Here is a 14,247-nt window from a genome sequence, read left to right as displayed (position 1 = left end):
TTCATTTATTCCCCATTAAATATCACCAGACCAGTTTAGTTACTGGTTGCACGAAGCATTTTTTAAGCCAAAACATAAAACTACATACTGCAGAGGACTATAGAAATGATTCATGGGGATGATAACAGATACTTAGATAAGCAGTCCTGGCTTTGTTTGCAACTTGTGTTTGTTTTCTTGTTTGTTTGTTTGTGTTCTAGGGGAAATGTGGAGTCCCCTGTAATGAGAGTTGCTAATTCTCAGAGTCCACAAACGTCAGATGTGATGAATCATTTCCTCTTTATTACATGATCACGAGAGAAGCACACGTCAGAGAGGAGGTGCAGCTCTCCCTGAGGCTAAGGAGCACAGGGCCTTTTCATACGTTAAGACAGGTGCGGAGGTTGCAAGATAGCTTTTGTCAGAGCACAGGACAACTGATGTTTGCCCCCCGAGTAGCACAGACTAAACAGTGTAACTCAGGCCTTGCCCTCTACATGATAAATGCTCTCTGTTCTCACACACACAAATACATTCTTGCAGCCAATAGTAATGAAGCAAAGCACAGATCCCTATCATATTAATACATCACCATGACGAATCATGAGGCACTTTTCCCTCTCAGAGTTACAGCTATAAAGCAAAGCGATATCTTTCCCACAGTGGTGTTTCTGTCTTTACCACATTACGATCCAGAGCTAAGTCTGCAAAGAATTCCTTTTTACTGTATGTAGTCAGTACAGGTAAATACTGTAGTTCTGTGAATAAAAATATTTGAATTCTGAATATACACAGTGTGTTGTACAGTAAGCATTAAATTATACAGCAACAACTTTATAAGTTTTAATTTATTTGAATAATATGTCAAAATTCTTAATTAGCTAACCTTATAAACTCATTGTAGAAGAAATCTGAGCCTGATGTGAGTTTTTGTAATGAATCTGTTAAAATTATGAAACCATCTATGTTCTTAATGGAGGAAACCTGAAGCTTTTCCACTGAGTTGAACCTAAAGATCCTGGAGCTGATTCAAAGACAGATGATCCTGGAGCTGATTCAAAGACAGATACCATGTGTTCATCTTTTTCCCTCAGCTTCCTATTGTTTAGTTCTCTAGTTTGAAGAGAGAGTTGGATCTTTCTGGGTCAAAGCTTCCGCTTGTGATCTTCTCATGAGGATTTCCAAGCCAATACATTTAAAATGAAACGGGTTTGTTAAGGGAAAAGAATATGTAAATATTATATATATATATATATATATACACTGTGTAAATGTAAATATATATGTATCAGTTTATCAGTATCAGTGCAGGAAATCTATCTGACTAATGTGCCACAGTGAATCAGTGTAAGTTATTAACTAATCAGTTCAAAAGCATCAGATGAGAGCTTGGGCTAGCCTCTAGCACAGGGACAGTGAAGAATACCAGTTCACCCAGAACACTGGATACAGCGGAGCAGCGAACGCGGCGTGAAACGTGTGAAGATGAATCCGCGCGTTCGTGACGGGGCAGATTTTGTAGAACGTCAGAGCGCCGAGAGGCTCGTTCAGAAACACGCCCATTTTAAAGAAGCGGAACGCCGGCGTGAGGATTTTCACATCGTCATGCCACACGCCGTACCTGGACGGGCTGCAGTGGAAACTCCACGACCGCTCGCTGTGTCCGGCGAACGCGTCAAAACACCCGTCTCTGTACGTGAGTCCCACAACCACCTCTCCGTCCCACTCCACCTCCCAGTAGCAGCGTCCAGTCAGAGCCTCTTTACACAGGACCTGTTCGAAGCGCGTAAATCTCTCTGGGTGATCGGGACGCGGCTCCAGCGCGTTCTCTACCCATCTCACTGTTTTGTTATCCTCAGACAGAGCAAGTCTTCTGTGTGCCGTGTTTGGATCCAGAGTGAGCTCACAAACGTCTGGACAGACAAAAAAAAAAAAAAAGAAAAGAAAAGAAAAGAAAAGAAAAGAAAAGAAAAGAAAAGAAAAGATGAAAGTGTGAATGTGATTACCATAAAAAAAAAAAAGATCAAGATCTAGATTGGGACTTCCAACAGAATTTTTCAGTGACTATAAACATTGTACATTCTTCTTGGCAGACTAACCCTGTCACTGTGCGCTGTACACTGCATAGGTATATGTATAACTTACATTTTTGTATGCCCGGTTTGATCCTGAAATGTCCTCCACGCTCCAAACTACAGAGAGGAGAAGGGTGAAAGACTCTGTTTTATTGTGCTACACATGGTAAAACAGTATATAACTAATGACATATGTTAAGCACATTTCAGGGAAATGCAAAGAAAATGATCTCACTGTGATGTACCTACTTCAGCTTTTCTAGTTTATTTTGTGGATCCTCCAGTCTAGCAGAGAGCAGCTTAGCTCCCAAGTCTCCTGGGTGATTGTAGCTCAGATCCAGCTCTCTCAGGTGTGAGGGGTTTGAACTCAGAGCTGAAGCCAGAGACGCACAGCCTTCTTGTTCGACCGAACAGCCAGACAATCTGGAAGGAATGTGGAGCACTGATCTCAAATACGAACGTTCTGACACATTTACAGAATGATGCAAAACAAAAAAAAGATACTATGTAACCCATGCTGAGCTCTATTATGCCTACAACAATGAACGACATTCGTCGTTACACTGTGTGGTTTTAAAGGCTTTTATGTCATTCACTGACATTACTGTCATCATTCCTCAGAGCGACCAGGGCCAATCTAGAGAATATGAGATATATATTAAGGGATTGAACTCAAAAATGATGGATAAACTTTATTAATGCATGAATACATACAGAAGGTTAAATGTGAACTGAAGGCATTGAGAAGAATTGGAGTATTGCTTATTTGTTATTTAACTGGCAATAGCTCTGTTACAGGTACAGAGTAACAACAATTGCCACCACCTGCAAGTTGTCACCACATACCTCAGTATCTCCAGTTCACAATGTGGGCTTGCCAGTCCAGCAGAGAGCAGCTTCACTCCTGAATCGTGCAGGTCATTATCGCTCAGGTCCAGCTCTCTCAGGTTCGAGAAGAGTGAGCTTAGAGCCGACGCCAACGCCTCACAACAGTACATGCTGAGGTTGCATTTATTAAGTCTAGAGAAGAGAATTAGGAAAAGCTCTACTATCACTATGTCCAGGACAGGAAAAACACAATCCTTTAGAACATTTGATCTGAAAAGGTTTATATTCAAAATGAGTAAACACATTTAAAAAAACAAACAAAAAAAACCTCAATCTTACAAAGCCTGTTTTGAGGTCATTAAAACTGGCAGCATTCTTCTCACACCTTCATCTGATGGGAGATACACATTTAGGTCAAACACATCAAGCTGCTCTGCTGACATCAGAAGGATGTGGGTCACTGTAGAGCACTGTGCAGGTGTGAAGACCTTCTCCCTCTCTCTTGAGTTCATGTAACTCTTGACCTCATTCACGAGAGAGTTGTCATTCAGCTCATGCAGACAGTGGAACAGATTCAGGGTTCGCTCTGGAGGGTTCTCTTTCTTGATGTTCTTTTTGATGTATTTGATGGTGTCTTCAAACCTCTCTACTCTGCACTCTATGTCTGGCATGATCTCTTTTAAAAGACTGTGATTGGACTCCAGGGAGATGCCAAGGAGGAAACGAAGAAACATGTCTAAGTGTCCACTCTTGCTCCGCAAGGCCTTGTCCACTGCAGTCTTGTGGAGGTCCAGTATCGTGCGTTTGAACATCCATTTTAATCTTCTGGCAGAACTTTTGGCGAAAGTATATGTCTTACCATTTGAAAATGAGATGTACTCAAAAACAGCAGCCACAAATTCCTGTAAGCTTGAGTGTACAAATCGAAAAACATTCTGTTCTCTTTTAAAGATCTGTGCGCAAGCCTGTGAGTACACACTTGCCTCAGGGACATTAATGCCACACTGTCTCAGATCGTCCTCATAAAAGATCAAATTCCATCAGACCAAATGAGAGGCAGCTAATTTTCCTAACTTTTGCAAATCAAATTCTTCTTCCCCATCATATGTTTTATGTTTGTGTTTTATCTGGTGCAGAAAAAAGCGTGCGTACATTTCAGTCAGTGAGCTGGGCAGTTCTGCATTTTCATCCTGGTTCAACATCTGCTCAAGCACAACAGCCGTAAGTGAACAGAGAGCCGGGATACAGCACATGTTGTTAAGGCTCTTCGATGACCTGATGTGTGTTATGATGCGCCTGGCTAAATTAGGGTCCTTCAGTCTTTGGTGGAGAAATTCGTCCTTTTGTGGGTCTGAAAAACCTCGTATTTCTGTGACTAGGTGGACGCACTGTGGTGGGATTTGACTGGTTGCTTCTGGTTTTGAGGTTATCCAGATGAGTGCAGTGGGAAGAAGTGCTCCTCGTATAAGGTTGGTTATAAGCACATCAGCTGAGGATTTCTTACTAATATCAGATAACCATTTGTTGTTTTGGAAATCCAACGCCAGCCGGCTCTCATCCAAACCATCACAGATGAACAGGGTCTTCCAAGACTGAATTTGTGTAGCGTCTGAGATATCCTCCAGCACAGGGTAGAAGTACAGAAGAAGTTTGTGAAGACTGTATCGGTTATTTTTGACCAGGTTTAGCTCCCGGAAAGGAAGCACAAATACGAAATCGATGTCCAGATCGGTTTTTCCCTCAGCCCAATCTAGAATAAATTTCTGTACACAGACAGTCTTCCCTACACCAGCAGATCCCATTGTCAGCACAGTTCTGATTTGCCTGCTTTGGACAAGGTGACATTTGAGGATGTCTTGGAGTGTCACTGGAGTGTCTTCTGCAGTTGACCTTTTGGATGCTGCTTCAGCCTGTCTGACCTCATCTTCATTACAGATCCCGCCTCCACGACCCTTTTTGAGGTACATCTCTGTATGGATTTCTCTCTGCGGTTTTTGGTCACCTTCTTCTGCACTATCTTCATGAATGTCAGCATATGTCTTCAAAAGACTGGATTTCAGTTTCTGTCTCACTGCATAAAGCTCTGCAAAGACAGTATATTTATAAACATTTTTACATGGTCAATCAATATGAAAGCAGGAAAACCACAGGTCATTACTTCCAACCAGGTACAATAAGCTGTTTTACGGAAACTTGGAGTGTCTAAAGACTGAACACGCCCTTCTTTCTCAGTGTTAGAGAGACAGAGTTAGAGATAGAGAGAGAGAGTGAGAGAGAGAGAGAGAGAGAGAGAGAGAGATGCTTTGTTCGAAAAAGATCTCTGATACTGTCTTTAAGTTTTTCATATTCTAACATGATTGTCACAAAACATGAATGTTTTGATCACCATTTTGCATATCATCATCCAACATCTCAGCCAGTTTATTTAGCTCCATCTTCCTCAGGATGAGCAGTGTGATCTCCACAGCACCTCTTCGTTTGTATTTCTCCACCATCTTATCCACCGTGTCCTGTACATCAGCATTCTCCAGATGAGCCTTTGGGATGTGAGAGAAGCCCTCCAGCACATTCTGTGTAGACAGATGTGACTGAAACCTCTTCAGTTCTGCACCCTCCAGGTTTTTTAGAGTGGCCAACAGGATCTCTGGAGCAGCGAGGATCAAGCATCACAGACATTTTTACAAATTCAGATCATAATCTAAATATTGATCACTTCAGATATCTTCATAAAGCATTCGATACACTCTTATCAAATCATGACACCACAAGCTTATACAACCTTTATGTTTCATTTCTCTAATTAAATGCTTTATTTAAAGGGCATCTGTACATACTACAGTTGGTCAGGTCATTTTGAATTTTCCAAAGAAAACTGCATTTTTACACCACTGCGCCTCAAAACATACCCACCCCCTGTCTACAATACAGACATCAGTCATTACATAGAATAGCTGTGCATTTAAATATACATAAATTCTTATTTTTTAAGATTTTAGAGTCAAAGGTAAATGCTCCTCTTTGTTCCCTCAGACAGCCGTGATCCCTGATCATCAGAAAACTGAGTTATCAATCAATAACTGATATGAACCCCCTGAGTATTACCTAGACTGTGCTCAAAGATTTAAAACAGTTAAGCCAATTTAATGACTCAGTCCATTACTCAGTTACCCTAAATTTCAGCATTGTTTTGTTTTGGGTTTTTTTGAACGTGGAAAAGCCTTTTGAAACATCAGACAACATCCAATATCAAATAATGAGGCTTTTAGAAATCCTGGAGGATTTTGTCATTTAACGTGAACTTTCTTACCAATAGATCGTGTACATTTACAAACAGCAGCTTTACATTCTAAGAGGCAGCCAGTTCAACGTCCTTGTAAGGCTAACAGCACACCCAGAAAAAAAAAAATACTCAAACAATGAGTCATTACCCGTGCGAACCTCTGCACAGTTTACAATAAGATAAATATAAAAATGTTTCACTCGCCATCTGTTTTTTCTTTTCATTTTTTTTTTCTTTTTTCCCCTCAGTCACATACATTGCAAATCGGAATCTTATTGTGGTAACAGCAGTAATAACAGGAAAGAGAGAGCAGGCAGGACAAAGCTCCATCAGTCGAGTTTATGATCAGGGGCCTGTACTACGAAGCAAGTACAACATACCCAGGGTATCTTTTCGTTAGCTGGCTTGACAAACTCGATCAACCGCAGTCACGGATAAGCAATGTCACGACGGTGGCTATAAAGTCATTAAAAATCAAGCCAGGGTTTCCCAATCTAGCTATAACCGCGGTCAAGTTAAAGGGGTGGTGCGGCCACCAGATGACCAATCACAAACATGGAGAGATCTAGAAGAGTGACATATTTCAGTCAAGAAGAGCAAGCAATAATCTTTCACCCTAACAAATACGAGGATTTCAAATCTGTAATGAAAGCTAAAAGCAACACAGTTGCTGCAGCCAAAGCCAGGCAGGAAAGCTGGCAAAAAAAAATTGTCAACTGTGTGAATACGGGCTTATCAATATCACGGCCCCAATCAGAAAGGCACAAGCAGATCTGATTATAATCACAGTTGTGTATTACGTTAAATGAACGTGTTGCTTAGATGTATGAATTGCGCGGATGACCGTGTTCTTGCTTATGTTCTCCACATCACGCGCAGCATACGTAAAAGGACCCTCCTGCCTTTAGTATAGGGTATAAACGGTTTCTAACGATTTCTGACTATGAAAGGGCTTCTCGCGCAAACCGCGTCGTGCTCATGCATTCTTACTTAAATTCTTAACAGAAAACAGTTGAAATTCACAATATGGACTTAAATAATTTACTAACAATTTCCCAACTCTTTCTGATTAAAAGTAAGTCTGAATACTGAGGTACAAGCATTAGTAACTGCAAAACAAATTAAATTCTTTTTCCTAAAAATGGATCAGATCAACATGACTGATAAGGGATATATGAGACCTTTATAGCCAGATGATGTTTTTAATTCAACATGTTTGAAACTTAAGAGTGATGGTATGTACAACTGTAGGTTTGTAGGCCTAACATGTTATCTTGCATAAATTGAACAATTATTTTCCTACAGTCATGCTGGGATTCATGTCGACAAATATGAGCTGATAGGAGGGTGAGCATGAGCAACCATTCGTTTCACATTTGTGATTGGTAGCCCGTATGCCTTTTTTTAATTATTTAAATTCCAACCATGGTAATGAAGTAACATTTTTCACCTGGTTGTGCATGAATATTCCGTGAATTTAACAGGATAAGAGCACCGAGTATCTAAGATGCGCTTTTAGTAGTCCGTCTTCGGAACACTGTAGTTTCACCGCGGCAGATTTACGTCAACAATATCCGTCTTCACATGATCACGAAGCCTAGTGTAAGTGCAGTCGGATTCCCTTAGCACCGCGGTTGTCTTTTCCTTATAAGTCCTTATGAAGTCTCTTTCCCATCTCTCCTTAAACCCATGGCGCTTTTCCATCGAGGTAAAGGAAAAGTGGTGAGAAATATTTATTTTTTTTCGACTATTCGGCTGCACCCAGAGTTTATCATGCCAGCCAACGAAAAGATACCGGGGGTATGTTGAAGTTGCTTCGTAGTACATGCCCCTGGTTGCTCCCACTACAATCAGAAAACTTGCACTTTATTTATGAAGTCAGACTTTAAAACTTTAAGAGAAGGGTTCAAGCGTTCTGTCATAATCTTTACAATGCTAATCTTTATTCAAATATCAAGATTAATTGTAGATTAATAGACTTCGATAACGTATTTCATGTCAAATGCAAAAGAATACGTACCACTCATGATGTTTGACTTTCATCTGAACTGTGTAAATTCATTGACGTGCAGCCCATATTATAAACAGTACTTCAAATTAAACGAACTTCCAGAGCCCTCCAAAAATAAACTAGAAACAAAACAAAACAAAAAGTAATCCCATTCAGAACTTGAGTAAACTACTTCATACATTCAGAAAACTGTTGACAACCTGTGCTGATGACATTAAACTTTTAAATACAAGAATATTTTATTTCATGTCTCTCTATGGTATAATATGAAACCGTCTTGTGAAACTAAAGTGAATAACAAGGAAAAACAGATTCGGGTGAAGTTAGCATACATTTCAAAATAAAAGTCAAAATAAAAAAATAAATAGACATTGTTTGGGGGGACAAAAAACTACAAAAAGAACACCGTAATAACTATGACATTACGTAGTATTCAATTTAAAATACTCGTAAGAGAGCAGAGCACTTTGAAATTTAAATTATAAAGTGAAAATAACGCAAATTAAAATAATATGCTTTTGCAAAATGTAGTGGCACACCTGATTATTTGTTGCTCGGAAAGCAGTTTCTACAACCTCACTGTGCAGGTAATGTCAAAACCTAATGAGATTAATTAGATATTGAGGCCTGAATCACCTTTATAGCAAACAGGGCATTGTAAGCACCAACCCAATAAAAGTAGGCCTATAATTAACACCTACTCACAAATGATGTTTTCTGTGGCTAGGAAAACAAGAGCTTGTGCACTCTTGATATGGGTGTAATTTTAAACCTGCATTACATAATTTTTTTCAGAAGTTACGTAGATACTAAGTTCTGAATCACAATCAGGTAGTAATGGGCAGACACCCAATAACAACAACTGATACGTCCATGACTGTCACCTACATCAATTCTGAGTTTCCGTGACTAGGAAAGAACTGAGGGATTCCTTGACTGACTGAAGTCAAATAAGCAAGTCCTTGCCTTGCAATGCATTTCAAGAGACTTTGAAACACTTAAGAAAAATAAGTGGTTATTACTTCTATACCTCCATCCCTAGTTACTTATGACAATGTTGTTCTGATTACTAAACAGCCTGAAAGCCAGCAGTGCTGCTGAGAATGTACTACACGTTCACATGGTGAGTTTATATAGATGCAAACTGCGTGTTGTTATGCTTGATGTGAAAGTACTCTATGGTAAATAGTCTACCGCCACAAGAAATAACACCTGTACAAGTGTAATAAACAGCATTTAAAAAACCAACAAACATATAATGTCATAGGTAAATTAGTCTGCAACAAATGTAAACACAGACATTTCAGTAAACAAGCCAAGGCTTTGCATGTTCTGGCTTCACAGACCTGAAAACTTGTTTTCAGGACAAACTTACAGTAGACGGTACCTTCAGGAGGCGTGTGTGAAGCATGTTATTTTAACCACATTATTAGCACAGCACTCTTACATCATGATGATGAACTAACAAGCCATGACTGCTAAGTTAAAATAAAATGGAAGTACATACATAAAATAATTTCTGATTGTGCAGTTGATAAATATTCAGACTCTCCTCGTGTAAAGCAGGGAACAGTCGTAAAAAGGAATGCGCTTTGCATGACTTCAAAGACTTTCCGGAACATCTCACTTTCGGTATGGGAAATATGCGCATGTATATTCATAGGTTAAAAAAGCTTAGACAGTTGGTTAAATGACACAGTTGTCCTTTTCTTTTTTATTCTGAACGCTTGAAAAGCTAAATAAGTAAGTCTAACACCCTAAGTGACTTTTGTTAGCCAGAGTTTAAGTAATATTTACATCACTTGCTGTAACTTCCTTTTACAACCCTCTGAGGTGAGTGGGAACTGGTGACCATTTGATGACATATTTGATGACGTATTTTGACCCGTCGACATTGCATGACATTGGGTGTGAGCTCTTTTAAACATTTGTGCCCAAAAGAATAACAGATGATGTTCTAACTGTGCATGTGACAGTGATGGATTCACAGTGCAACTTCAACGATGCCTTTACACAATCCCTAAAGTTATTACAGATAACGCCAGTATTTCATATTCTGTGTTCTTCAACGTGTTTTTTACCAAATATTTAAACTGTTGTAATCTTTCATTTCAGCATTCCATCCCTGATATCACCTCTGTCTTGAAAGTAAACGCTGACTGACGGAACCAGTTTGTGCAAGGTGCATGTTTACCTTGGAATATGAGTAGCAGAAAGCTATGAATTTGTCACTGATATATACTCTCTACAAAAAGAGATTTCCCATCTTTACTTTCCATAGAATTTTGTAAGAAAAAATCACCATCGCACCTGTGCACCACCATTCTTTTCCATCTGAATGAGAAAGTACAGAAAGAGTATGAGTGTCACCTGTAACTGTGTAGAGGATCACACATCACCCTGGGGGAAGTGTATGTTGTGTAACAGTATGCTAACCACAGCCTGTGGGATCAGAGTGTGTTGAAAACATAGAACGTGGTGACATATTCAGAGACCTTATGGGTACATTTATGAAATAACTGCCTCTGTGTTTTTAGGGTCAGAAGTCGCGTTTACTAAGTCATTAACCAAGTTATAACGATCAGGGCTTATTGTGGGTAATTCCACACGGTCGTAAACTGCATTTGAGGGGTCAGTGTGCACTGTGGTTGGCTGCACAGTACTGTAAGCAGAATCAACAGGGACGTGAGGCATCGTGGGTAATTCCACATGGTCGTAAACTGCATTTGAGGGGTCAGTGTGCACTGTGGTTGGCTGCACAGTACTGTAAGCAGAATCAACAGGGACGTGAAGCATCGTGGGTAATTCCACACGGTCGTAAACTGCATTTGAGGGGTCAGTGTGCACTGTGGTTGGCTGCACAGTACTGTAAGCAGAATCAGCAGGGACGTGAGGCATCGTGGGTAATTCCACATGGTCGTAAACTGCATTTGAGGGGTCAGTGTGCACTGTGGTTGGCTGCACAGTACTGTAAGCAGAATCAGCAGGGACGTGAGGCATCGTGGGTAATTCCACACGGTCGTAAACTGTGTATGTGGGGTCAGGGCTGTTTGTGGCTGGGTCCACGTTGTCGTAAACTGAACTAACAGGATTAGAAGGCATTGTGGGTAATGTGACATTGTCATAAACTGTGCATCTGGGTTCAGCATACACTGCATGTGAAAGCACAGTGCTGTAACCTGAACTGACACAAACAGAGGCCTTCAGAGGTGGCTGTGCAGTGGACCAATCAGATTGTCTGTAATTAGAGGACAGCTTTGGTACTTGTTCATCAGTGCAGTTTGTAGTTGCAGGAATAGAGAGGGATGTGCTAAGTGACAGAGGGGGGCTCGTGGAGGATGCTTCCACTGTCACAGACTGACCCTGAAAAAAGACACAGACCACAGACAACATGTGATAACAAAACATCACAATAATGATAAGAACTGATATGATGTTGTTTTCTTTATCGGTAATGCTATTAAAGTACATCTGGAAAGAAAGAAAGAAAGAAAGAAAGAAAGAAAGAAAGAAAGAAAGACATGTTCATAATCTAACCTCTTTTATAATCTAACCTCTCTCATAATCTGAATGAGAAAGTACAGAAACAGAATGAGTGTCACCCGTAACATCTGTACCTCTCCGTTACGTCTGCCCTGAGTAACCGAATCAGCAGACGAGGAGACGGGATCTGTGGAAGACAGACAGCAGACAGACTTTCAGTTTTTCCGCACACTTTCACTTTTTTTCTTCCACACAGCAGACGACACCACTGAAGATCATTCTGAACTCCTGTGTGGCTCAGTGCTGTTTTTTCGCCCGGATTTGCTCAGCGTTTTCTCTACCAGTCATGAGCTCCAGTAGAAGACTTTTCTTTTTTCATTTAGCTCAGATGGTCGAGAAAAGATTGGCCTTCCTTGGCTGGTGCCGAGAGAGTTTCGTTACGTAGTTTACCTTGTCCGTTGCCGACCAGTTTGCTGGCTTTAAAGACGATGATTGTCAGCAGCAGTGCGAATACTCCCATCAGTGAAATCAGGATGTAAAGAGTGGGATCTGAAGGTACAGAATGAGGACGAGACATGTGCGTTTAAAACCCTGTCTGAATTAAACTTAAGACAGGCTTCATCACGCATGAAACATTCAGGCTGTACACCGGACTGGTATAGGCTTCGAGGTTGTGCTTAATATAGTGAAGTATAAATGCAGTAGACTACAGACCAGGCACTCTGATCATAAAGAACCGTACCAGGCTGTGTATTCTTTGTTGGTGGTGGTGATGTTGATGTTGTTGTTGTTGTTTTTGCTCCTGCTGGTGATGCTGATGGTCACGGTGATGATGATGACCATGATGATGATGATGATGATGATGATGATGATGATGATAGTACATGTTGGTGAAATGGTTTTGCATGTCGGGGATAAAATACTGAATCGTGAAACATTAAACAGAAACCTCAACATCACACCACTATTCATTTAGTTAAAGGAGAGAAGAGGTTTGGTGTCCAGTTGCCGTCACCTTAACATGGCTTTATGTCTCAACCTGCATACCAAAAATCAGCAGCTAGTCTAACTAAGAGTGCAGCTGAAGTGATTCAATAGCCAATGCAACACAGTCGTCTAGAATTACGACATTTTTTACACCACAGCCTTCCACAATGTTTCATCAGAGTCACAGTGACGTTCCAGAAGACATCATAGCTTCTGAGTGGTGTTCACTTAGTGACTGCTGAGAGGGAAATCACTGTTCAGGAACATACGTGTAAACTAGATAATTATTACAGTAATTAAATTATACATTAATATGTAGTTATAACTGAATAACTGTGAGCTATATGAATGATGATCTGGATGTATTTCTTATGTCATTCCTTCTGGGTAGAAATCAGAGTGGGTTGTTTGTCCAGCTTTGTTTGTAAGACCGGCAGACGAAAAGTGACCTCATCATTTGCTTATTAGTTAGTGCAGAACTGGCATACACATGCCTCCTGTTTACCCTGCTATATGAGCTTTACTCAGCCGAATCTCCGCTCCGGCTCAGTTTGGCCTGTTCACCCTGTTAGGTCCACTTTGGCCTGCTCACCCTGCTATGTCCAGGTAGATCCACACATTCAGTACATGCTTCAGCTGGAACTGAACACAGGTACCCAAAAAGCAAACACAAAGTCCTGTGGTATCCAGTTAAAATCAGCACATGAAGCGAATTTGTGGTGTTCCCGTCATTTTGCTAAAGTGGATCTGCCGAAGGTTTTGGCCGTCTCGATAAGCGTAATCATTCTGAACACGAGTGCTAAACTCAGGAGCTGCTTGATTATGGAGAAGCTGGCGTTACGTCCTTGGACGTATTTTTGTTTTCTGTTTGGGTGTTTTTCTCTCTCTCTCTCCCTCTCGCTCTCCGCCCCATTGTTCCGTTCAGATTGCGGGCATGTCACGATTGGCTGGAGAGGGTGCGAGGGAATTTCGGAAGACGGCGGCTTCGCAACGCGCAGGTGGCGGAACCTCCTGCTAAACTCCTCCTGTCGCGTCAATCGTTTTTTTGTGTGTGTGTGTGTGTGTGTAAAATCTTTCTGGTGACGATGTGGAGTAGTGAGTCCACATCGAATGTCATTTGTAAATAGTTGTAAATGATCGGGTTATTGTGTTGATTTTATTTTGTGATGTTTGCTTAGTCAGCACTCGTAGGGGGTGGGTGCCGTTTCAGTTTGAATGTATTTTCTCCTGTTTATGTTAGTTAGGGAGGAAAGTTGATTTGTTTTTATTTTTGTATTCTTTTGGTTTGGTTATTCCCTTCCCTTTAGATTTATTTTGTTTGTTATTTTGGCCTGGCTCACTCCTGACGTTTTTTGAGTTTTTGTAAATAATTACATATAGTAATAAAAAGTTGACTAGTATTATGTCGGTGTTGAGCCTTGGTGTTTCGGGTTCACTCTGGTGGCAGGAGAAGGAGGTTCTCCCACACATTTATGTTTCACCTCACCTCAGAGGGGGTCGTAACACTGGTATAGAGCTAAAAGAAACTGGAAAATCTGGTTTAATACAGAGCTAAAGTGTGGGCTAGTGCTAACGGAGAGAGCGTTTGCTGTTAGGTGTCGTCA

General features: G+C 40.7%; 1 protein-coding gene across 1 annotated transcript in view; it reads right to left on the bottom strand.

Annotated features, from left to right (window-relative positions):
- Positions 1–1,380: 1,380 nt before the first annotated feature.
- The window catches only part of LOC115817136 (NACHT, LRR and PYD domains-containing protein 12-like), a 63,398-nt gene continuing 50,531 nt past the window's right edge, over positions 1,381–14,247 (bottom strand). Inside the window, exons 6-9 of the mRNA XM_030780381.1 lie at positions 2,901–3,074; positions 2,304–2,477; positions 2,125–2,171; positions 1,381–1,892 (exon numbers count right to left, since the gene is read on the bottom strand). Coding sequence (XP_030636241.1) covers positions 1,381–1,892; positions 2,125–2,171; positions 2,304–2,477; positions 2,901–3,074 — 907 coding nt within the window. The remainder of the gene's footprint in view (positions 1,893–2,124; positions 2,172–2,303; positions 2,478–2,900; positions 3,075–14,247) is intronic.

This window comes from Chanos chanos, chromosome 7, assembly GCF_902362185.1.
Source record: "Chanos chanos chromosome 7, fChaCha1.1, whole genome shotgun sequence".
NCBI classification, from domain to species: domain Eukaryota; kingdom Metazoa; phylum Chordata; class Actinopteri; order Gonorynchiformes; family Chanidae; genus Chanos; species Chanos chanos.
This window is presented reverse-complemented; position numbering and strand designations above follow the sequence as displayed.